The sequence below is a fragment of the Panicum virgatum genome, chromosome 9N (assembly GCF_016808335.1).
Source record: "Panicum virgatum strain AP13 chromosome 9N, P.virgatum_v5, whole genome shotgun sequence".
In the NCBI taxonomy this organism is placed as follows: domain Eukaryota; kingdom Viridiplantae; phylum Streptophyta; class Magnoliopsida; order Poales; family Poaceae; genus Panicum; species Panicum virgatum.
The window spans coordinates 55,800,437-55,825,456 of NC_053153.1; the positions used below are offsets into that span (position 1 = coordinate 55,800,437).

General features: G+C 44.0%; 1 protein-coding gene and 1 long non-coding RNA gene across 4 annotated transcripts; both read right to left on the reverse strand.

Annotated features, from left to right (window-relative positions):
- Nucleotides 1-3,716: 3,716 nt before the first annotated feature.
- Nucleotides 3,717-18,379, reverse strand: LOC120693180 (MADS-box transcription factor 56-like). 3 transcript variants are annotated; one of them, XM_039976601.1, is made up of 8 exons: nt 18,107-18,379; nt 17,746-17,979; nt 5,383-5,464; nt 4,816-4,877; nt 4,630-4,729; nt 4,455-4,496; nt 4,295-4,360; nt 3,717-4,152 (listed from the first exon to the last, which is right to left on the reverse strand). In XM_039976601.1, exons 2-8 carry the CDS (start codon nt 17,928-17,930, stop codon nt 3,982-3,984), a joined length of 708 nt encoding a protein of 235 aa, XP_039832535.1. In that variant the 5' UTR covers nt 17,931-17,979; nt 18,107-18,379; the 3' UTR covers nt 3,717-3,981. The 3 variants fall into 3 exon arrangements, with proteins under 3 accessions (XP_039832535.1, XP_039832536.1, XP_039832534.1); XM_039976602.1 differs by having other exon boundaries at nt 4,319-4,360; nt 17,746-17,971; nt 18,107-18,377; XM_039976600.1 differs by having other exon boundaries at nt 17,746-17,971; nt 18,107-18,377.
- Nucleotides 9,718-16,003, reverse strand: LOC120693181. Its single transcript, XR_005682910.1, has 2 exons — nt 15,728-16,003; nt 9,718-15,645 (listed from the first exon to the last, which is right to left on the reverse strand). It is a non-coding gene; the product is annotated as an uncharacterized LOC120693181 (long non-coding RNA).
- Nucleotides 18,380-25,020: the final 6,641 nt, after the last annotated feature.

Here is a 25,020-nt window from a genome sequence, read left to right on the forward strand (position 1 = left end):
CACCATCTGCGTGACGAGGCGAACTCAACTGAGGTGATGTTCACGAAGAGGGATGGCCAGAGCATGGCCGACGGATCGGCTTTGCTTGTTTCGGTCTGATCTGGCAGAAGGAAGAAGAAGACGAGGAAGGTGGATGACGTGGAACTCCGACGCAGCTGTCCAGCTCGGCTTTGAGACTAAGTTGATTCCGTTCATAAAAGTTGAGGGACTAATTTGGATTTCTCGAAAGTTGGAGGATCAAGTTAACCCGCATGTAAAAGTTGGAGGACACGATTGAGTATTATGCCTAGATAAATACAAGGGAGTACTTAGGTCTTGTTTAGATGCGTAAAAGTGAAGATGTAAAGTATTGTAGCACTTTCGTTTGTATTTAATAATTATTGTTCCGTTATGGGTTAATTAGGTTCAAAAAATTCGTCTCGCAAATTATAGACAAATTATATAATTAGTCATTTTATTTAGCTACATTAATACTTCATGCATATGTTCAAAGATTCGATGTGATGTAAAATTTTGTAAAATTTTAAAATTTTGAAGGGAACTAAACATGGAGTTAACAAAACATAGAAAAAATAAGTATCACGGGCGCGCTCGCCCACGGAGAGCTACGTACAGAGAATCTGTTGAGCGGTATGTCTGACGCCATTCGCGACGCTGCATGTGCGTCTAACGATGACGTGCTGCTGCAACGGCAGCGCAAGATTCGCGCCGGCCGGCCGTGTTTGGTTCGCCGTGTAAAAGTTTTCGCGAAATTTTTTTATCATTAATTTAGATTTAGAGTATTAAATAAAGTCTAATTACAAAACCACATTCACAACCCTCGTATAAAACGTGAGACAAATCTAATGAGGTATTTAACCGCGTGATTAGATAATAGTTAATGTAGCATCACTGTAGCAAATGATCAATTAATTACCATCATTAGATTCGTTTCGAAAAATTATATTCATCCCTAAAAAAATTTTGCAAATAGATTTCATTTAATACTCTATACATGTGAGATTTTCTTCATGAGAAATGTGCGCGTAAAAATTAATGTAAAAACCAAACACAACCTAGTTTAAACATGATGAGTTGTCAGTTGTACACAGCACGCGACAAGAAGAGAGTTCAGCGCATGCGGCCTGAAACCCCATTTCCTTTTGCAGCACAGGACACAAACCTTTGTCATCAGGCGCCCCAGCTTCCTCGATCTCTTGCTGATTCCAAGCGTAAAGTCTGTGCATAGTCCACGGCATGGGCAGCTCGAAATGATGAACCGGCGGCCCTGGTCCAAAGTTAGTCCGTTCGTCCCAACTGTACAGTCTGGTGGTTCTCTCGCTCAAGGGCCCGTCTAGTTCCAAAAATCAAAATTTCAAAAAAATTTCCGGCACCTGCATAGAGACTTAAATCTAGATGAAATAAAAAACGCATTGCGACTGCAGCCTGTAAATCGCGAAACGAATCTAATGAATATAATTAGGCCGTAATCAGACGCTAAATTGCTACATTAATGCTACAGTAAGCAACCTCTAATGGCGAATTGATTAGGTTCATTACATTCGTCTCGCGATTTACAGACGAGTTCTGTAATTTATTTTGTGATTAATTTATATTTAGTACTTCAAACATAAAAAAATGCATTTTCAAAAAAAGAGCGCAACTAAACACGGCCAAGACTTCCAAGTGTACATGAACCTGTCAGCAATCAGAAGCCCCGCGCCGGCGCACCGACCCACGCCGCCGTTCCAGGGACGTTCCGCGACTCTTCCCTCCGGCCCCGTCGGCGTCGCCGCCCCCGACCGCCGGACGCGGAGCCGTAGCTGCCGTTTACCCGTTCCGCGCACGGGCGCTGTCAGTCGCCGCCGGGCGGCGTACGGCGGCGACGCGCGCTGTCGTCCGAGAGAATCCGCCAGTGGATGGGCGGCTCCGGTTGAACGGGTCGCGAGAGGATTCGGGGCAAGTGGGCGGCCGGGGACGCGAGCAGCGGCGGTGGACCGCGTGCCGGCACCACGACGACGACCGGCGACGTCGGCGCTGATGATCTCTTTGGCAGCAGGCAATGTCCGGGAGTGCGAGGGTCCCTGACACGAACGTGTACATGGTCGCTGCCTGTAGCCGTCGCCAATCTCACAGGAAGGCTCCATGGCGATGGAAGTACAGTAAAAACTGCAACTGGAGCCTTGAATTCTAGCGCCGAGTTGACTTAAACTGGACCAGTGGGTATCAGGGAGTCTGGTTCCTGCACATGCTTCTGTTACACGAGATTTTGGCGTGTCGTGACTCGTGAGCGTGGAACGACCTCGATCGCTGGGACACCACTGGTGTCGTCGTCGTCGCGCTATGCGTGCTGGATGTGACAATTCGCCGCGCGAGTCACGCGCTGCTAACGAGTAAACCCGGCCACATGACAAGCAGGATCAACAACTCTGTCAAGATCAACCATGGAGGAGAGGAAAAATCCAAACCACCGGCCAGGCTGTGCTGGAAAAAAACAATGGCGGCGTGGAGTGGGTACCAGGGGCTGTTTGGATGCGGTAGCCACGTCGGTTGTTTCGATGCTAATTAATAATAAAATTAATTATATAATTTGGGCTAATTCATGAGACAATCTACTAAGTTTAATTAATTATAGATTAATTATGTTCAATAGATGTGTCTCGCGAATTAGCTCTAGACTTCTATAATTAGTTTATATTTTTTTGTGGATACTACAATTAGTTTCATGTTCTCCCCAATTGACATCCAAACATCCGATATGATCCAAACAATCCCTCTTTCCTGTGTCAGAGATTTTGACACCGAGGTATCAGGATCGGTTTGTACAGTAATGTGTCATGGAAGTGTCATTAGTATTAAATATGCTGATATGACATAAGAGATAAAAGAGAAATGTCATGAGATGTGGGAGAAGTGTCGTGGTGATGATACTATTTCGGCTCGATTATCTAGTTTACAGTCTTAGTAATTGTACTATAATATTTTCCATTAAGACTGGTCTAATGCAGTGGGCAGTATTTTTAGTGTAGGCGGCTCTGGGCAGCTCCAGCGAGCGGCGCTGGTTCGTCTCGTGCCGCTTGCTTCGAGGACTTGACCTTGACGGAGGGCGAGTCAAACAAAATTAGTGCGACATGATTGAACCTTTTGTATGCATATACATGCTCCTTGCATGATTGCAATTTTTATTTGCCGGGGGCGTCAGCAGTAACACCTCTGCTTGCATCACTTGGGTCCTGTGACTGCGAGAGCCTGATGCGATGCCGTGAGGCTCATCAGACGTCTTCAGATTGTTTTTTTTTTTTGAGAGGATCAGACGTCTTCAGATGTTGCGTTGGGCTCCTGAGTACAGCCTCAGCCTGGGCTAAACCCAACTGAGGCCTTGCTCTCAAGGCCAGATGGAACCATATTCTTCTTCTTCTTCTCTCCGAGCCTATTTTAGCCCATAACTTCTTCTTTCCCCTGTCATTTTGGGCCACACCAAACCCCAGCCACAGCCCACAGCCTCGTTGTCGCCCTCGAGAGAGGACTCCACGCAACCGCTAATAAATATCCCAGTGAAAAAGAAAAAAGGGGTACATGTGTGCGCAATTGCAGCACATCAGCACTAGGACGTGTCGCGCGTCTCGTGAACCCTAGAGACTTCGACAATTTTAAATATAATAAAGGAAGCTAGCAGTGCAGCTTGATGTCGACGACCATGGTCCAGCCAGCCACACGTAAGCACCATGCGTGTGGAATTTCAGATGAAGAGACCACAATCTGGGTAAACGCTGCATGGATTTTCAGGTCTCAGGAGGGTTGTTCCATCCATCCATCTTTGCAATACACATACAGCTTGATTTTTTTAGACAACTTGTAGGGGAAAAAACCTCGGAGTTGATCGATGTGACTGGGGGTGCTTGCAGTGACCTTTGCTTATTCCTATAGGCATGGATGGGCTCAGGAAGAACCACCAGGCGTGGCCGGCAGCTGCGGCATCCGGGCATCGGATGTGTATGTACTTCACCCCGAACCCGAATCCCGGTTGGCGGAGCGCTCCCTGCCGGGTAACCCAATGTAGAGCTCCGTCTCGACGTCCACGTCGTCGTTGCAAGGCGCCGGCAGATTCCGCGGCCACGGGGGAAGGCAGCGGGTCACGGCGGGAGCCACCGGCGGCGGCTGAACGTCGCGTTGCTGCGGCGACAAGAGCACACACGGTGATAAACTCGATAAGCTTATAGTTACCTAGGTACGTGATGGCTGAGATTGGTTTGCTTGCGCATAGGACATAAGATATCAGAAATTAATTTACACTTCGCAAATGTTTTACTGATACCGGTAAGTGCTTGGTTGCAGTCACCTTTTCGCGTAATTCTTTGTTGTCTTTGAGCAGGGTCCTCTCCTGGTAACGGTAGAGGAAAGAAATGACAGGGGGAGTCAGGAAGTGGTTACTGTGTGGAGTAGTAGTTTCAGGATACTCTGGGCCAATGCATTACCTTCTCCTTCAGCTTGGCTATCTGCTGCTCCAGCAGTTGGGTCTGTCACCAGGAAAAAGGTAGGATGCATATCAACTTTAATTTAGAATCGTAAATTCATTATCAAAGTAGGCTTCTCTGCATTTTTAAATAAAAAAGGTAATGAAGGAATTGTATGTAGTACTAGCTAGCTAACCTTCTTTCCTCTAATGACGTGGAGACTCTTCTCCAGTTTGACCTCCAAACTATGCAGTTCTTCAATAGAGCAATCTTCTAAATTTTCACCCAAAAACTTCCTGCGACTCATGTAATGAAAGTGACGCTAAACATTTTGCTGTATGAAGAATATTGTGGATCTTCAGTAGAATGTATGACTTCTTACCTCTTGGACTTTTCAAGGGCTTCAAGTCTATTTGCCAAGCTTAAGGCATCTGCTTTTACTTGCTGCAGTTTAGATCAATGAAGTGTACCATCAGATACATGCTATGAGGAGAGTAAGTCCCCAAATATTTACTGCAAGTCATGTTTTATATATATGAAAAACACTGGACTAGCCTCTAAAATATATTTATCTACATATGTTTCTAAGTGATGCTGTTAATGTACTTCCATGTCTTGGAGGTAATTTATCGGGGAAGAATATTGGCATTTTTTCAGTTAAGTGTGTCAACATCTTTATTGGATACAAAAAGCTCATATAGATTTAATTTCTGCTTATCCGTATTAATTGAAGATGCAGTAGTCAAAGATGGGTTCAGTAAATAAATCAGCCACATGCAAACTAATAGAATCTGAAACGAGCAAATTGAGTACATTCTAAATAAAAAACAACTCAAATAGAAAAGTTAAAAAAATAACCATCTATTGAAATGGGATAGCAGTAGGTGTAACTCGTGCCTTTTCTTGATCAAACCTGGAAGGTCATACATATTATACTGTAGAACTTCACCTGTATATCCTGTTGTTGTATAGCCTTGTTACTGAGATTTTCTCTTGTATATGACTTATAGCGGTCGATTGTTTTCTGGAGGCTGCATATATAATAAGCAACTGTAAGTCAGAAAACAAACTACTTAAAAAAACCTAAACATAATACTTAATTAATTGATAACTGATATTAATTATTCAGTGCCTTATGTCGAGTGACAGAACATGCACATCGAGAAATCATTCAATCAGCAGAGTAGATATCATGAAATGAGCTGAGTAGCTTAATCATCAATTGGCGTAGCTTTTTGGACATATGACACCAACAAAAGATATTAAAAATTTTTAAGATCTGCCTTGAACAGTTGATGCATCTTAGTATTCGTTGGCGAACTCAAAAGCCAAACTCCCATGATATGCTAATACCCAGAATAAACAAGACCATTATGGATTCCGTTTTGACAGTGGATACAATTTAGCAAACAAATGAACCATGTCAACAGTGATATGTTGTTACATTTGTAGTGATAATCAGGAGGAAAAACCTATGAATTTAAATATGTGAGAATATGAACCTTGATACAGTATAACTATCTATTTAGCTGCAAAAAAATTATAAATTATCAAATCATTATTGGATCGGCACCGAAGTTAACCTGAGAAGGAGAAAATAGTGTGATAGTACTGCTTGGTTGGGGTTTAAGGAAAAAAATTGTATGAGCATTGACTGAGGACATTCGACAAGATCTAGTAGAAATATATTGTTTTTGGAGACTGGTAAAGTTAAATAAGAATAATTCTAAGGTCAGTTTGGACGACAAGGCAATCATAATCCTGTTCTGAGAAAATGTCCATTTTTTGTTACACATATACCCTACTGTGCTGATATTCAGTAGAGTAGTGCTAATAAGCTACAGGTTGTTTTCCATTTTGAGTGATTTATTAGTGAGAGCAATCAGGAGTCTGCTTTCTGAAGGATTAACTGAAGAATATTGCTCGTGGATACAAATTGGTAATGGCACAGGTTAAACACATGAAATTGAAGGGTGCAATGACTTGTAATGTTGATGAATGAATCCTTATATTCAAGAATAAGTATCACTTGACAAAATCGCCTTGATGTTTTCAGGGGCAGACAAACTGTTTCTTCTATTCAATTTCCTGTGGCACAATTCAAACGTTCAGAATGCCCCAATTAGAATTCAAAGTTCAGACAATGAATTCTTTTGTTGCTAAAATAATTATAGGTTTGAAAGGAAGAAGTTCAAAGTTATCTTACTATTACTAATTGAAGGCTCCTCTGAAGCTTCCACATGAAGCCACCTAGGATCCTAGGTGGACACTCTAAAAAAAATAGAGAAATCCTATAAATTCTGACAAAAATCAGAAACATCCAATCATCAATCCAACAACTCTAATTATAATAACCACCGGATCTGTTATCTTTTTCTAATAAATTACCCACATCTGCCATTATGAAAATAGACTAAAGTAACCCCCTAAATATGTATCTGAATTACCCATCTCTGCCAATGTTCGACAAGGCGTTGATCCGCGCTCGCCTAGGCGCGCTTATGCGCTAGGCGGCGGGGTACCGCCTCGCCTAGGGGGTAGGCGGTACCCCAGGCGGCGGCGGCTCATCGGCGAGGAAAGGAGGGGGGAAAGGAGGGCCGGCAAGCTGTCCCTGGTGCGCCGCCGTGCAGATCCGCCCAGGAAAGGACGCGTGGGGGATGCGGGAACGACGGGCGTTGGCGAGGGAGGAGAGCTGCGGCTGATGGGGAGGCGATGTCGGGCGGCGGCGGCGGAAGCAGGGGCGAGAGCGGAGGAGACGATGTCGGGGCGGGGGCAGGGGCGAGAGCGGAGGAGACGATGTCCGAGGCTTGTATGTCTTGCGAGACCATCCAATCGAGTTTGTGGAGTGGCCGTTGGTGCTTGTGAGAGGGAGGAGAGGCCTAATCAGCATTAGTATATACAGTCAACTCTGAAGTGGTGCCACGATGAAGAAGACCATAATTGAGAGTGCCACAAAGATACTGTATGACTCGCTTGACAGCAGACAAGTGGGGCTCTCGCGAATCATGCATATGTAGACAGATCTGCTGGACAGCATAGGAAATATCAGGCCGGGTGAATGTGAGGTAATGGAGAGCACCCGCAAGACTCTTGTAATGAGTGGGATCACTGACAGGAGGACCGATATCAGCCGGAACTTTGGCATGAGTGTCAACAGGAGTGCTACATGGTTTGCACTCGCTCATCTCAGCTCGCTCAACAATGTCCAGAATATACTGACGCTGAGATAGGAACAAGCCATCCTGGTGCTGATGCACTGAAATTCCTAAGAAGTGATGAAGAGGGCCCAGATCCTTCATAGAGAATTCCAGTTGTAAAGCATCAATGGTTCGACGGAGAAGTGCACTGGTGGAGGCTGTAAGCACAATATCATCAACGTAAAGTAACAAGTAGACAATATTTTGACCTTGCTTGTAGATGAACAGGGACGTGTCAGACTTGGACTTAGTGAATCCCAAAGTCAACAGATGCGATGCAAAGCGACTGTACTAGCCCTGGGCGCCTATTTCAAGCCATAAAGAGACTTGTTGAGGCGACAGACGAAGTCAGGATGAGTTGAATCCACAAAACTTGATGGCTGGGAGTAGTACACTATCTCAGACAGGGTCCCATGAAGAAAAGCATTCTTGACGTCGAGCCGATGAACAGGCCAATTCTGAGAGAGCCAAAGGGAGTACTATCCGGACTGTGGCGGACTTGACGACAGGACTGAAGGTCTCATCATAATCAACACCTAGTCGTTGGGTGAATCCGTGAAGAACCCAACGGGCCGTGTATCTATCCAGACTACCATCTGCAAGGAACTTATACCGAAAAATCTATTTGCCCGTGACCACATTTGCTCCAAGGGGACGAGCACCAAGTCCCAGGTGTCGTTGGAGAAAAGAGCAGAGTACTCTTCCTCCATGGTGGCGCGCCAGTGTGGATCAGGTAGGGCATTGTGAAAAGTCTTCGGAATTGGAGAGAGCTGCGCACTGCGAAGACCAATGAACGGCTGCCGAAAACAGAGCTTGCTGCGGGTGGTCATGGAATGTTTATTGACCACTGGCGGTATGGGCTTCACGCGGGTAGGAAGGACTGTAGGTGGAGGAGGTGGATTGACCGAGCTAGGGGGGTGGCGGTATGGACTGTAGGAGGACGCGGGTGATCGGACCGTGAATGGCGCGCCGCCGATAAACCTACGATGGAAGCTTGGTTGCAACCACGCGTGGTACGGAGGGCGTCAGGCCGCGCGTGGCGCAGGCGAAGATAACGTCGTCGTGGCCGCACGTGGCATGAGCGGAGGTGATCCCGAGGCCGCGCATGGCACGGGGAGGTTGGCGTTGGCATGCATGGCACTGAAATCGGAGCCATGGCCCCGCATGGCGCGAGCAATGGTGATGACGAACCCGAGCCGGCCGCGGCAGATGCCACGGCTGCGCGGGCAAGGATGTCGTCGTGGGCACCCAGGGGTCAGCCGGAAGCTGATCCGCGGTAGGATGCGGCAAGTAATCCGAGGGTGCGCCGGGGCCACACGAGGACCTAGGCGCTACTGAACCTACAAAGCGAGGGATAGGAAGCCTGATAGGGCAGACCTTTGTCACAAACACAGCACGAAACTGAAATTCATTAGCGTGAGTTGGAGGGGAGTGCCTTGCAAAGGGGAAGGAAGACTCATCAAGACGTGAGATGTGAATTTTGTTAGAATCAAGGTCGAGACACCAGTAACCTTTGTGGTTGGCGGAGTACCCCAGGAAGACGCAACGAGCAGGAGGAGACAACTTGTGGGGTGATGTGGCTGAAAGGTTCGGGTAGCATGCGCAGCCGAAAACTCACAGGTGCGTGTAATCTAGGAGGCTGCCAAGGAGAGCAAGGTGGGGGTGCCGAACGCTAGTGTCTTGGTGGGGAGTCGATCAAGGAGATGGGTAGCGGCATGAAGAGCTTCAACCCAGTACCAAAGTGGGAGGGACGCCTGAAGAAGCAAGCAGCGGATGATGTTATTCGATGAGCGAATTATATGTTCCGCCTTGCCATTTTGAGAGGGAGTGTAGGGGCATGACATTCGTAAGAGGACGCGATGGGTGAGGAAGAAGGTCCGGGTGGATGAGTTGTCAAACTCTTTTCCATTGTCGCACTAGACGCTCTTAACGGTGCAGCCGAACTGGGTGGACATGTAGGAGAAAAAGTTAGCCAAAGTAGTAAAAGTCTCGGATTTGAGGGAAAGTGGGAAAATCCACAAATAATGTGAGCAATCATCTAAAATAACGAGATAATACTTGTAACCAGACACACTAGCAACAGGAGATGTCCACATATCACAATGAATTAAATCTAAATTTTTAAGGGCACGAGACGTAGAACTAGCAAAGGGCAAATGAGTGTGGCGACCCAGCTGACATGCATGACAGACAGACTCGAAAACGCCCCTGTTACATAAGATGCTAGACGAGCTGGCAAGCTTGGAAAGCGCCCCATGACCGGGGTGGCCGAGCCGACGATGCCACAAGTCGGTAGGAGCAGCAGGTGCAGTGGCGACAAAGGCAGAAGATGGTGGCTGGTTAGGCTCCGGAAGGTGCATATAGTAGAGGGGACCCGAGCTATTGCACCTGGCGATCACATTCCTGGAATGAAGTGATTATCAGTGGTGAACTATCTGAAGGAAATAAGGCTCTTAATAATAATAGGGGCAACAAGAATATTATTAAGGTATAAAGGACCGAGCAGAACAGAATGACCAACTGATGAGACTGGGAGAACAGACCCATTGCCAACAACGATAGATGAAGGATAAGATGAACGTGATGGGCGGAACAAGGAAATGTTACCGGTGTCTAGCGTCATGTGATTTGAAGCACCTGAGTCCATGACCCAATCAGTCGTGCCTGGCTGATTGAGAGTCAAGGAGCCGCCCCCAGGACTCCAGGAGAGCGTGGCCGGGGCCGGATGCTGCTGCTGCACTGGAGGCGGAGCAGGTAGCTGCAGCTGCTGTGGAGCAGGTAGCTACATCTGTTGCGAGTGTAGCTGCTGCTGTAGTTGCGTTGGAGGGTTGACGGGGAAGCTGGGGTAGCCGGAGTACATCAGGGGAGCACCGTAGGGAGCAGCAGCAGCAAGGAGTGCCTGCTGTTGGGCGTTGTACCCAGAGGGAGGCACCTGCTGCGGCTGAGATCGCTGCTGCTGGGAGCCGGCTCCACCTTTCTGCTGCTGTCCATTGGGACCAGGCCACATGGTGATGATGCCGGTCAATGGATTGTAGAAGGACGGCCACGGAGTGCCGCCCTTGTTGCCGCCCTTGCGCCGATTCCTGGACTTGCCACTGTTGCCGGAAGGGGCGCCCTGAGCACCGGCGGGAGCAGCCGGCTGAGAGGGAGGCGCAGGTTTAGGCGTCGCGGAGGCTAGTGCCGTGGAGGGTGTGGAGGATGGCCGTGTCTTGGTGATGGTGAGCTCTTCAAGGAGGAGATCATTCCGAACCTCGTCGAACGTGGGGAACGGCCGAGAGCGCTTCAGGAGGGCTGCCATGTGGCTGTACTGCTCGTTGAGGCCACGTAGGATGTTCAGGACAAGGGTCCAGTCTTGGATGACCTCACCAAGGTCACCCAGATCGTCGGCCATGCCCTTCATCTTTCGGCAGTAACCGGTGATGGAAAGATCGCCTTGCTCGAAGAGGCGGAACTCAGCATCGAGGCGAAGAGCCCGGGTCTCGTGGTTCCCCTGGAACTACTGCTCGATGCGCAGCCAGGTGAGCCACGCCGTGTCATCGCGAATGCGGACGGTCTCCATCAGTTCGGCCGACAAGGTGCCAAACAGCCAGGAGCACACAACGGCGTCCATGCGGCGCCATGCCGGGGCAGTGAAGATGTTGTCGAGGAGGACGTGATCGTCAAGAGAGTAGCGCTCTGATGCAAGGAGCATGAGGTCATGCTAGAGATTTTAGTGGGAGGACAAGGGATCCAAAACAACTAGCATGAGGGCATGGATGTTTTGAACCGAGGCCGCCTGGGCGTGGAGGTTGGCAATAGTGGCGGCCTCGAAAAGAGCATCTGGATCGGCGCCGCCGGCATCACGGTCGGCCTTGGGAGGGTTGACAAGGAGCCTGGCGACGGCGGCCGAGCGCTCGGCCTCGAGGGCAGCAGTGTGCTCACGCTCGAGAGCAGCGATGGCCTCCCGGACGCGAGCCGGTGCGTCTGCAGCGGCCTTCTCCGCAGCTTCGGTGGCGGTAGAAAGGGCCTGGCGCTCCTCAGCGGCCTTCTTCTCCGCAGCTTCATGAGCCTCACGATCCTTGGCAGTCTCCGCGTCCTTGGCATGAACGGCGGCAGCAGGATCTAGTGGGTCGGTGGGCTTGGGCGGTGGAGGCGCCATGGCGGCGGCGGCAGGTGGGGTAAGAGGAAGCTAGGTCACATATTGTGACGGTCTATGATACCATGATAGAGAAAATAATCACGCAGAATATGTGGATAGCATTGCAAAAGGGATAGGCAATTACATATATCGGCTAAGCCACGTGACAACCTTCCTAGCTTATAGCAACAGAACGAGGATGGAATCACGGGAAGCTAGGCATGAGGTCCTGAGATCACGGCACAATGGCCTGCCAAGGAGGCGTGTTGGATCCGGAAACTAGCCCCACAGTTAGGAGATGATCGGGTTCACATAAGCTAAAACAGGAATAAACCTATTTCCTAACACATATGAAATAATTTCTTCATTAATAATGAATTAATATAATCATACTTAATTTTTTATATCATTTGTAATATTAGAGTTAACATTTTTAGTCATTTATCATATGGATAGCATTTAAATAGTTTAATTGGTGCACATCATTAAGTAATTAGTGATGGAGATAAATTTAAGATGGTTTCACTAGGTTTTTTTTGCGGATATGGACATGATCCATATTCCACATTTATTTCGAATATGGATATGAAATAGGATAAAAAAATTAAAAATCATATTTGGATACATAAATTATAGTATCCATATTAAAAATAGATACAAATATGAATATCCATATTGGCGTCTTTAGCGACTACGTGTATGGAAAATTCGGATTTGTAGACATCCATATCCATCCCTTGACCAGACAATCTAGTAGGTCCAATGAACCATTAGTGGGTTCAGCAAACCATTAGGTGGGTGCAATGATAGTCCCAAATTCCCAATGGCTAGTTTTATGACACTTGGAACTCAGACTAGTATGACACCATACATTTCAACGAGCGGAGTTTCTCTATAATCCAAGCACGACAAATAATCTTGGATTGGGCTGACATATACCCCATCCGTCAGGCCTTTCTAAGATGTGGTGCTCTAAGGGGTTGTAGCTACACAAAACTTAGGTTCATTGCCAACTATGTGAGATGATAAAATTCGTCCTTGTTTATCTAAATAGCTAGACGAAGATAGGTCTTGCAGGACTCTCTATGCAATGGACAAATGCTTTGGGAGTGACTATTAGAGTATATTTGAGGTATCTCTATAATATGTAAGTTAGGATTGTATCCGGACTCTACCATACCGTAGGAGAGGCTTGCCCTCAAGTCATGTAACCCAATATATACCAGCCTAGAACTCAATGCAATACAATCAATCCACACATTATACACAATCCTATTATTCTACAGTGACAAGAGTGTCATGCGCTAGAGTAGCAAAATATTACACTCGTAGACTTGACCTTGGTAGTAGAGATAGCTTAAGAACTAGCAGAGAGCTATCCAATATCTAGAGAAAGATTTTGCAGCGAATTTGTGTTCTCTCTACCCTTTATATTGTCACTTGTTACACAATTTCCCTTCCATATTATAAGGTTTGTATTACTCAAACCTGGTCATAACTTTGTTGTGATACAGTAGAAATGGTAGAAAAAACTAGCACGTGCTGGTGGCAATTTATTTAAACTGTTAATTGTATTGAGCAAATTAGTTTTGGGAATCTCTAATTTTTCATGCCTCTATTAGCGCATCTTAGAACATCACAGTCCCTAATGCTATATGCTTTCACCTCTATATTAATTATCAAGTAAGGTTTTACTGACCCTTGGCATTCAGACATCCTAAATACTTTTACACTCTATGAAGGCTATGCTAGTTGTAGTGGTGATATAATGTTGTTTCAAATAAGCTTAAGTTACCCTTATATAATATATTTTGATCTGGACACTAACATAGAAGATATATTCCATCTATGATCATCGAGATATCCATGATGTCGTATAGTTGGAGTTCCCAAAAAAAAAAGATGTCGTATAGTTGGAAAATGATACAACATTGTTTTTCTAATTGTGTTGTGAATTTTCATTTATTATGATTGTTTTTTCTAATTGTGTTGTGAATAATTGTGTTGTGATTTTTCTTTTATTATGATTGTTTTTTTCTAATTGTGTTGTGAATTTTCTTTTATTATGAATCTTTATTTTGAAACTCATATAAGAAAATGTAAATGCGCGGATATGAGCATCTCCCTTGAATCTTGAAGCATGTATGCATTATGAATGCAAACGTTTTGCTTAAAATATCTATCACCAAATTATCATGCACGTCAGGTAAAAATTTTGGAATTATCAATAGTACTTCACCTCATACTGCAAAACTCATAGTATTTAAAAACTATGAATGGAACAATAAGTATTCTTGTAAGGAAAATAGTGTTATTATCACATGCTTGATTCAAGCAAAATTTTGCAATTCTCTATTTTCAATATGTTATATTTTGATAGATCAAACATGATTGGATTGTTTTTGACGTGGACATTGTCTAAACGAAAATCTCAACTAGTATACAAGATAGCTCGACCTAAAGAGTAACCTTGCAGACTACATGACTCTAATGATCTATGACTTTAGGCAAACTGTGCTCTTAGACACTTTAGAGTGTGAAGTTTACCACAGAGACACGAATTTTTAGTGTTTGGTGCTAAACACACTCTAGAAATGTAGTCATTTGCTAGAACAAACCAATCTCAACTACCCCCAGACCAGAAGATCACGAAGCCGCAAAATGGAGGTGCCACCAGAGATGCTTAATGCTCTCGAATATAATGTTGGTTTGCTGTGTGGTTAGTGTCCCTTGATGCCGAAATGCAGAAGGTAGAGGATAGACATGGCATGTCACATGTAGGTGCAAGGTCAAAAGAGGTATATAATTCCAGATTTTAATATTCTAATGAGCAAGATTTGTTCTACCTCTGCTCAAAATATAGCTAGTTTTGTCTTTTCAAAGTTTGTCCCTGAATATAGATATTTATGAGCTCCTAGCAATTTTTCAGATTCTTATTAATCATCAAGGAAACGAGGAAACTGAAACAGAACTGGACTTAACAATAATTGACTTGAAAAATTCATATACATAGTTCGATTATCTTTGTAACCTCCAAATCCATCAGTGACAAATAAAAGGAAAGCATGACTGTGGTGATCTGATCTGAAGCAATATATGGTAACTCCAGAAGTGACATATGCTCAGAATATGTACAGTACTGTTTATTGGAGAAAAGCAAAGGAAATAAATGCCCCCGATCATGGTAAAAATAAAAATCTTGAAATGATAGAAAGGGAGTACGTACGCATGCACCAGGTTTTATGTTTTCCCGTGAATGGTACTATTTTTAACTTTTATAAGAACAGATTGCCGGACTGATTTGTGATGTGGAGAAATGTTTTGTGTATTTAAAGTAGGTTGGAACTTGGCTGGGCCATGCGTACCAATTTCAGCATAGCATGAAGATTTACTATTAAATGAAACACCTATCAACCACACCTTGCATAAATAATTTATAGTGTAACCAACCAAATACAGGCCGTGCTCAAAGAGAGATGCAATCCATTCGTAAGGATCTAATTAAACAGGTGATATGCCGTCGTTTCAGATAAAATAAAGCTTCTATGAGGTCTGTCAGGTTATCATGTTAAGCACAAGACCTTATTAAGCCTAAACAAATGAGGATTAAGATGGAATACTCTCCAGGTTAAAAAGGAGAATCAAATTGAAAACTCGCCAGAAGGGAAGACATTCAGGCCACCTGACCTATTTGTCATGCAATCAAAAGTAGAAATCTTGCTGAAACTACAATATCGCATGTATTTCTTTTACCATCGGATGGATCCAATAAACCCAGACGAAGAAGCGCACGGCACCGATGAAACGAGAAACCCAGACCAAGAAACGGAGTACTACGAACTGTAGCCAACGTCACGGCCGAATGACCGGAAGGCACAAGCCCATACCTCGAATGCAGCTGACGTGATTAGAGAAAACACGAAAGAAAAGTCAATCGGTGTACCACTATTCCAAAAAGAGATTGTTTCCAAAATACAAACCAAGCAATAATGTGAGTCACGTGATAATGTTTCTCGAGTAAAATGCACCGTGGTCACCTGAACTTGCAGCGCTGTGTCAAATAGATCCATGAACTTAGAAACCGGACATCTAGCCCCTCGAGCTTGCGAAACCGTTCACCCTAGGTCCAGCCCGGTTTTGCATGGCACTGTGCGGCCAGGATTGCTACAGTAACCCCGGGATTGCTACAGTACCCTGTTTTGTTTTTTCCTTTTCTAATTTATTTCAGTTGAATCTTTGAAAAATCATAACTCTTCGATACGACATCGTATAAAGATGATTTTTATATGAAAATTATAGCCCTCGACAAGATCTACAACTTTCTAGTTTTGAGTTTTTTCATTTGATGAAGTTAAGTTGCCCAAAAAAATTATACAAAAATACAGCACCATAATAATTACGTACTTCTGCTTGTCGCACTAGAAAATTAATATATTTTTATGTTTGTTGTCAAATAAAGACACTTGTATACTAACATTTTAGTACTCTAAAAGATCTAGATTCTTATAGTTTTAAATTTTTATATTTGAAGTTGTTAAGATGTCGATAAAACAGTATAATACAGCATATTACGTACGCGAAAGACGTTGAGGCTTTATACTATTTTATCCACATCTTAACAACTTTAAATGTAAAAACTCAAAACTACAAAAATCTAGATCGTTAAAAGTATTAAAATTTTGGTATACAAAGTGTCTTCATTTGACAACAAACAAAAAATATATTAATTTTCTAATAATTATGGTGCTGTAATTTTATATAATATTTTTGAGCACCTTAACATCGTCAAATGAAAAAAATTCAAAACTAGAAAGTTGTAGATCTCATCGAGGGCTATAATTTCATATAAAAATCATGTTCATCCGATGTCGTATCGAAGAGTTATGATTTTTCAAAGATTCAGCCGAAATAAATTAGAAAAAGGAAAACAAAACGTGGCAACTGTAGCAAATCCGGGATTACTGTAGCAATCCCGGCCGCAAAATCCCGGCCGCACAGTGCCATACAAGCCATGCAAAACCGGGCTGGACCTGGGATGAACGGATTCGCAAGTTCGAGTGGCTAGATGTCTAGTTTTTAAATTCATGTATCTATTTGACACAGCGCAGCAAGTTCAGATGGCCACGGTGCATTTTAATCATGTTTCTCCGTTTGTAGCCATGGGGCATTCCTTCCACGCGATTACTGAGCACGCCTGCCTCTTTTTCCCACTTACTCTCGCTCCTATTGGCCGGGCATTAATTCTGGAGCAGCCGCATTGCATCAGATTGCCCCCGTGTACGATGTTGTCCTGGTTTCTTCAGACTTTAATCGCTTCCTCCTGCCTGTGTCCAGTCCGATATCGAATGGGAGGAAAGATGGAGATAGGAGGGAGTCTGCAAGTGGTGGGAGACGAGGAGAGCGGGGAGAAGGGAAAAGAGAGAGAGAAAAATATACGGGGTGTTTTAGTTGGTGAAAAAATTTGAGCTTAGCTATTCTAACACATTTTATTATTATTTGACAATTAATATTTAATTATGAATTAATTATTATTATTAAATTTATCTCGTATCAATCAGTTAGATTATGTAATTAATTATTTTTTTCAACTGTATTTAATGCTCATACATGTGTCCGAAAATTCGATGTGATAGATACTGTACAATTTTTTTTGAAACTAACCGCAGCCATAGAAGCAAAAGGGTAAAGAATGCGTGATGCGCGTCGAGGCCGTACAGATATTTTTGGAGAAGGTGGAGCAGCATGCCGCTACAGGAGTTCACGGTCGCGGCTTCCAATAATAGCAACCGCATCGTTTACAGAAGTGCCCCCGTAAGAAATTAAACATCGAATTCCAAAATCACAAGCCGAAAACCCCCCCTCGAAATTCCATCTCGAGTCGAAGCAGCACCGCGACGAGCTAGCAGTCGACGGATGGAACGGGGTTTCTACGGATTCGTCGGTGCAGGAGTATGCAGGAGGGATGGCAGGGGGGCGGGGTGGGGGACGCGGCGCGCACCTGGAGGCGCTGGCGAACTCGTAGAGCTTGCCGCGCGGGGAGAAGACGATGAGGCCGACCTCGGCGTCGCAGAGCACGGAGAGCTCGAACGCCTTCTTGAGCAGCCCGTTGCGGCGCTTGGAGAAGGTCACCTGCCGGCTCGTCGCGTTCTCTATCCGCTTCATCTCCGTCTTCCCCCGCACCATCCTGGCCGGCCGATCCCTCCGCCGCTCCCCGACCAATTAAGCTGCAGCCGAACGCGAACCGGGTCGCCAGCAGCAGCAGTAAGCGGAGGAATTTGAAAACGGAGCTGATCAGAGACCACGAGAGGGGCGAGACCGCGAGACTTTGGCAGATCTCAGAGGGGAAGGACGGTGCTCACCAAAAATGGCAAAGCGAAGGAGGCAGTCGATCGGTCGGCGGTGGTGGGCCGCTCGCTCGCCACGCCGCCCCGGCTTTCCTCTCTAGCGCTTGCCCGCCCGCCCGCGCACGCGTGCGTGAAACTGTAGCCGCGGTAGCCGGTAGGGTTGGGTGGATTTATCGGGGCAGGGTGGGGATGCTGCGTGGCCCGGAGGAGGACGTGGTGGAGGAGGCGGCGGCCGTTTCGTGGTGGACGGGGGCAAGGCGACCGCCAGGCGGGTGGTAAAAAAACGAGGACGCGGGAGAGAGAGAGAGAGAGAGAGAGAGAGAGAGAGGCCAAATACAGAAGGCGATGGCGCGGGGGGATTACCCTCCTGCGCAAAACCGATCGGGGCCCGGCCACGGGGGTCGCCAATCGCCATTGACCGTCGCCGTCGGTGCGTGGAAATTGACGCGCTGGCCCGGGGGCTACCTCTCGACTCGGCTTTCGCTGTCTGCTTGTAGGTAGGATGAAAATGGACGGGAACGGATCGGAAAACCTTCAATTATTTCTGTTTCTATTTTTAATTACGGAAAATGGGAATGGGAATGGAATAGTCGGGGATGAGAGCGGAAACGGGATATAATGATTATGGAAACGGGCGGGAACCGAAAAATTAACCGGAATGCATTATTATTTAATCACCACTCATTTTACATGAATATAACACTAGACACTCCTATACCTAAGCTATTTTTCAAAAATATGATCAATATTTCTTGTTTTCTACGTGAAAAATATATGTATGTATTGATGTTGAGCAATATGTACTGATGTCGATAAACATGAGAGGATATATGGTGTGTCTATTTATTTTTTTCCCGGATTTTATAGATACGAGAAAAATACAAGATTATCTCGGCTAAAAATAGAATCCCGCAAATAAGGACGGAATACACCCTCTTGCGCTTTCCATCTCATTTTTGTATTTTTTCGTAAATACAAAAACAGACGGAATAAATATAGAAATATGAGCGGGACGGGACGGAATTTTTTCCAGTCTGTTTTCATCCTTACTTCTCGCGGCCGCGCCCCAGCATCCGCCCGGGAAGAGAGAGAGAGAGCGATGCCTAGGCGACTGGCTGCCTACGCGGTAAATAATTTGTCCGTTGCCACTATTAACAAATCAATGGCAATCACTTTACCATCAGTTCATCAGTTACTCAGACACTAACCCGTGTACTCCGTGTAGTTACAGAAAGTCCTTTTGAATTTGTCTCATTTTAAATATTTTAAACTTTAACTATAAATAAAAATTTTTAGATTAAGTTTGAAAATATGAAAACGATGTAAGTAGATTCATCTTCAAATATACTTCCTCTATATTGGTAAAGGAAGTCGTTTTGGACAAAATTTAAGTCAAACATTGGAAATATAAATCACCAATAACTTTTAAGTTGTTGAGTTTACAAATGTGAAAATTATATGAATAAATTGGTCTTGTAAAATATTTTCATAAAAATTTACGTATATCACTTTTCTATAAATATTTTTTAAAAAAAATATCGGTCAAAGTTGTGTTTTGGAGACCGTGTCGCTGTCTTAAATGACTTGCTTTACCAATACGGAGGGAGTAGTTTCATAAAATTATATATTGACTATATTTTATAAATTTTTATATAGCAAAAAGATTTGTTAAGGAGTGGCTAACACGTGTTAAGTACTCATACTTTAATCTCTAATGATTTGTTTGATAAAGGAAATGGAGGTATGTTATACATCTTCAAAATCAAGTAAATATTTTTATGAGAATTTGAATACAAGCCACCCATACTAAAGCCTTGTTTAGATGCACCGTGTAAAGTTTTTGAAAGGAAATATTTTCATATTTGAAGTATTAAACATAGACTAATTACAGAACTCGTCTGTAAACTACAAGATGAATTTATTAAGACTAATTAATCTATTATTTGCACATATTTACTGTAGCAATTTTGTGTCTAATCAATGTCCTAATTAGGCTCGTTATATTTGTCTCGTCATTTGCAAGCAAACTATGCAATTAGTATATTATTTCGTCTAGATTTAATACTTCATGCATGTGCCGCACATATTTGATATGATAGTTTTGGAATTTTGAATTTTTCATCTAAACATAACCTAATTTAAATGCTCTTTGCGAGACAGGAAGGAAAATGGTAAACCGCCGAAATGCCGTGTGCCCGTCTCCGTCGCCGTCAACGGTCAACCTATCCGCCTCACTGAACTCCCGGCGACCGCGGACGCACCGTAGCGGCACAAAAAGAACACGCTGACACGTGAGTCCACAATAATCTGGGACCCACTGTCATCCTCTCCTCCCTAATCTAAAATCTGTCCGGGAAAGTGGAGATGCATTATCTAACCTGGGACACGTGCAGCCAGACTTCTACGCCAGCGGACCTTGCTGCAAATCCCAGGAAACGCGGGGCCCGCGGGCGCGTACGAGGGTGGGGGTGCCCTGCGTCTGCCGGCGGAGCCGGTCGGTGTCCCGGGCCCGCCCGTCGTACGGACGAGGCCTCTCCGAGGGCGACACGTCGGCGGGAACGGCGCGCCTCGCCCTTCGTGCCGCGCGCTGGGTGCGGGGCGGGGCCGCGGGGGACGAGGGGGGACCCCGAGCCTTTTCACGTGCCGGCACGGTACGAGGGAGTGACACCTAGCCAATAGAAAATTTTCTATAATTGGTAGTTGTACGCTTGTTCTTATCGGCTGCAGCGTTTTAACGCTCGGTGATGGTGGGTTTTTTTAGAGAGAGGGGATATATGGTTGTGAGGTGGTGGGCCGGTGGTGCAGATTTGGTTTAGTGTAGTATGAAAAGTAGGTTGGTGGGATAATCGTGGTCCACATAGGTTGCGTGTTGGATACGTGTGTTTTTTATTGGACAATCGGTTCTTGGGTTTTATTTTTATAATAGATATTTTTGTATATTTGAAAAAATCGTATACTTTATTTTGCAAGATTATACGTTAATATTACTAAAAGTTATTTTTTTTATTTTAAATGTATTCAAAAATTACGAATCTATATACATATATGTGTTGTATTTCAAAATTGGATATTTACATACAGTACAATTCCAAGTATGTGACATAATATATATCGATCATACGCTGATATGCCCCTCATCAAGAGAATCGGGACGTGTTTGGTCCCTCTCTTAGCTTTGTGTTCTAGGCATTAGATTTTTGCTTGCCCATGGAAATTATGCACTTATTTTTTTCCCCATTTGGTTCCCTTTGTTTGGCACTGCAAATCGAAGCTACAATGATTCCCTTTCACACAGAAGCAATAACAAAACAGTAAAGGTATATAGGTTGCAGCCTGGAGGTTTTAATTGATCTTGATTATTACTCCCTTTATCGCAAACTATTAGTTGTTTTAGCTTTTTTATGTGCATAGTTTTTGTTGTGCATCTAGACATATATTATGTCTAAGTGAATAGTAAAATCTATGTATCTAGGAAAGTCAAAATGATAAATAATTTGAGATGGGGGAATAGTTTCTAACGGGATAATTCTGTTATTTTCTATACTGGACATAGTATCACACTTATATTAGAATAGTTATATATGACTAACAAATTCTAAATGTAAGTTGCTTGGCCAGTACATCATAATAAGGTGCCTCATGTCGTGGCAATAAGCTTCTGCAATGCAACTTGAGGTCTATAGAGGTGCAAGGCATAGCAATTCAGGAAAAAGCCGCACGGTCGTGCTAGCATTGCACTACTTTCATTGTCAAAATCATGTGTACCCGTATCTGAGCTCATTTGCTTTACGATTTAATTACAAACAAGTGGGAACCAAAATGCCAAGCTCAGCTACAAGCATCAGAAAAAGGGCACCTAAGCCATGGCTTGTCGTCATTACATTTCATAAAGTAATGTTTATAAATTCTCTTTAACGTAGCGTCCCTACTTACTTTGTTGGTTTGGGCAAGCTGCCTAATTGTGGAATGGGCTACTTTTGGATTCTAGGGTGATAATAATCGGTAAGCAAAGGAGACAGGAGCTAGTACCCCAAACATAATAGATGACACACTAGCCACAAAAGCAAATGCGGCTAATCCTTAAAATAAAGGCAGACAAAGCAAACCGGCCCCGGCGAGTAAATATTCTGGGACTTTTGCCTCTTCTTAGTGTCTTTGCGTGATGGTAAGCCACTTTGCTACACTGTCTCTGCCAGGGGGTTTTTTACCCTTTGTCACATGCCAACTGTTCTTTTTTTTTCCTCTGTATGTGTGGATGAACAAGCTAGTTTGCATGGTATTGTTCGCAACAGCTTAAAACGTGATAAGCCATATATGTCATTGATGTGCCAACTTAATTACTCTCCACCATGGCTAGCTTCAAAATAAAATTTTACTAGGTTGGGATAGTTTTCGACCGCTGTGAACCTATTAGTGTACTTGGCGTATGATCTTGAGATCCCCGTGCATAAAAATGTACAGATGCGTCACTTGTAAGTTTATATAGGATTCAATTAATATATAATACTAAATTAAAAATATCTGGTCATATGTGTGTTATGCTATAGTAACAGGTCGATTCGTAGTTGACAAACAATGGCGCAACATGTCATCGCTCTTAGTACATAATAATTAAAGTGCTGCTGTTCACCAGATCACTCATAGATCTTTACATCTTTAAGACTAGTAGATACATCCTACTGCCAAATGGTTATAAGATAAATATCACTAACATATAAACTTATAATCATCAAAACCTACTTATGAGTGGTACAAAACGAGACATGAAAGTGGCCACGCACCCAACAACGTACCATCAACCTCACTGCTCCGATCCTAAACATTGCATGTTGGGTTTTCCCGTTGCTAGGTCCTGAGCTTGTGCGTGGGAGCATGTAAAAACGTCTGAGGATATCGTCTTTTGATATATGTACCTGGCATCTTAGAATAGGTATGAGTGGTTTTGTGGTCCACGCAATTATGGTAGCTCTCATTATTTATCAGTAATTAAAGTGTTTTTCCTTGTACCTGTGAGTGGGTAGCACCCTACCTTTTGAAGTATCTGTCGAGGTTTGCTAGATCGGAGGTGAGCAAGTGATTGGTATTTTCGCTGTAACTTGTGGTGGCCTCCCAGTTTGATGGTTTGAACGCAAGCTGAAACTACGCATTTGAGGCGGCTATGCCTAGCTTCAAAAGAAAATTACTAGGTTGGGGATCGTTTCGACCTTTGTCAATCTAGAAGTGTACTTGTTGCATATTTAATATGATCTTGAGATCCCCGTGCATAAAAATATACAGATACATCAATTGTAAATTTATCTAAGGTTATATTAATATACAACAATAAATTAGTAATATCCAGTCGTATGTGTATTATAGTAGAGTAACAGATCGATTCATAGTTATCAAATAATGAACACCATGAGTCGTTACTCCTAGTACAAAATTTAAAAGCGATTGTTCACCAGATCGCGCATTGATTCTGGCACATTTATAAGTAGTAGATCTTAGGCGCCAGATAATTATAAGATAACCGCCATTGACACGTGAGCTCATAGTTATCCATATGACCATAGCTATTTGTCCGCGGGACAACACGGGACATGAAAGTGGCCACAATACTACCATCAACCTCACAGCCCCTAAACGTTGTTGGGTTTTCCGATCCGTTGGCTAGGTTGCTGAGCTTGTGCGTGGGAGCATGTAAAAACCTCTGGGTATATCTTGTTTTGAGATTTGTACCTGGTGAGTGTGAGTGGTTTTGTGGTCCATGCAATTATGGTAAGTCTCGTTGTTTATCCATTAATTAAAGTGTTAGTTTTTTCTTGGGTACCCGACTGAGAGCCCGTTTAGTTTCCAAAAAATTGAGTGCTACAGTAACTAACAACGTTTAACCACTAATTAGGAGTATTAAATGTGGATAACTAACAAAACCCATTCCACAACCCCGGGTGAAATTGCGAGACGAATCTTTTAAGCCTAATTGGACCATGATTGGACAATGTCGTGCTACAGTAACCAACCTCTAATGATAGATTAATTCGTCTTAATAGACTCGTCTCATGATTTACCGTCCATCCATGTAATTAGTTTTATAATTAGTCTATATTTAATACTTCTAATTAGTGATGAAATATTGTCTAGAACTTTTCACCCAAACATTTCTGGGAACTAAACTCCCCCTGAACTGGACAGCTCGTACCTTTTGAAGCCCCTGCCGGGGTACGTGAGCAGTGATTGGTCTTTTCGCTGCTGTAACATGTGGTAACTGCCGCCTGGTGACCCACTTTGATGGTTTGAACGCTAGGAAACTGCTGCATTTTGAGGCGACTGTCTGAGTGACCGTCCTGCTGGCATTGTGCAGCGGTAAAAGGTTAGCCAGCCTATCTTTCTCGGATGGATTCAGCAGGAGTACTAGCTGCTGCAGTAGTTATGAAGAGCAGGGATGGCACTTGGGCTTTCTAGGCTGTGAGAAATTTACGATTTCCATTATTAAAATTGGACTTAGCGGGGATACTATTCCGTAAATTGAGTTTCGCCAGCCCACTATAATGTCTTTTCAACATTTATCAATTTATTTATTTTTTTCACTTATCTTTACGTTTAAACCGTCTAAACTACCTTTGCCCTTTCGATTGAACTGCCGGACTTGATATGAATGAGCCCAACATGACTACCTTTTGTCTTTCTACGTCGCCGCCCCTCCTCTCGCCTTGCTATTGTCGCCATGGCCCGCGGTGGCAGACTGGCAGCAGCCTTGGTCACTGACGTGAACTTGACCGCCCCTCCAGGGGGTTCTCCTTCACGCTGGTGGCGAACGTGTCGTACCGCTAGAATAGCTCCTATTACACTACTACAATAACTATTAACCGAGGCAAACAAAAACAGTTAACTAACACGTTTTTGGCAACCACTTAGAGGTGTTTAGAAAAAATCGTGGTAAATTATTT

Bases quoted from the DNA above. Each gene is read 5' to 3' on its own strand.
- LOC120693180 (XM_039976601.1), bottom strand. From the start codon at position 17,930: ATGGTGCGGGGGAAGACGGAGATGAAGCGGATAGAGAACGCGACGAGC. The intron at 4,497-4,629 runs GTTAGCTAGCTA...TCCTGGTGACAG, and splicing joins ACGTCATTAGAGGAAAGAAG to ACCCAACTGCTGGAGCAGCA. The intron at 4,361-4,454 runs GTAATGCATTGG...TACCGTTACCAG, and splicing joins TAGCCAAGCTGAAGGAGAAG to GAGAGGACCCTGCTCAAAGA.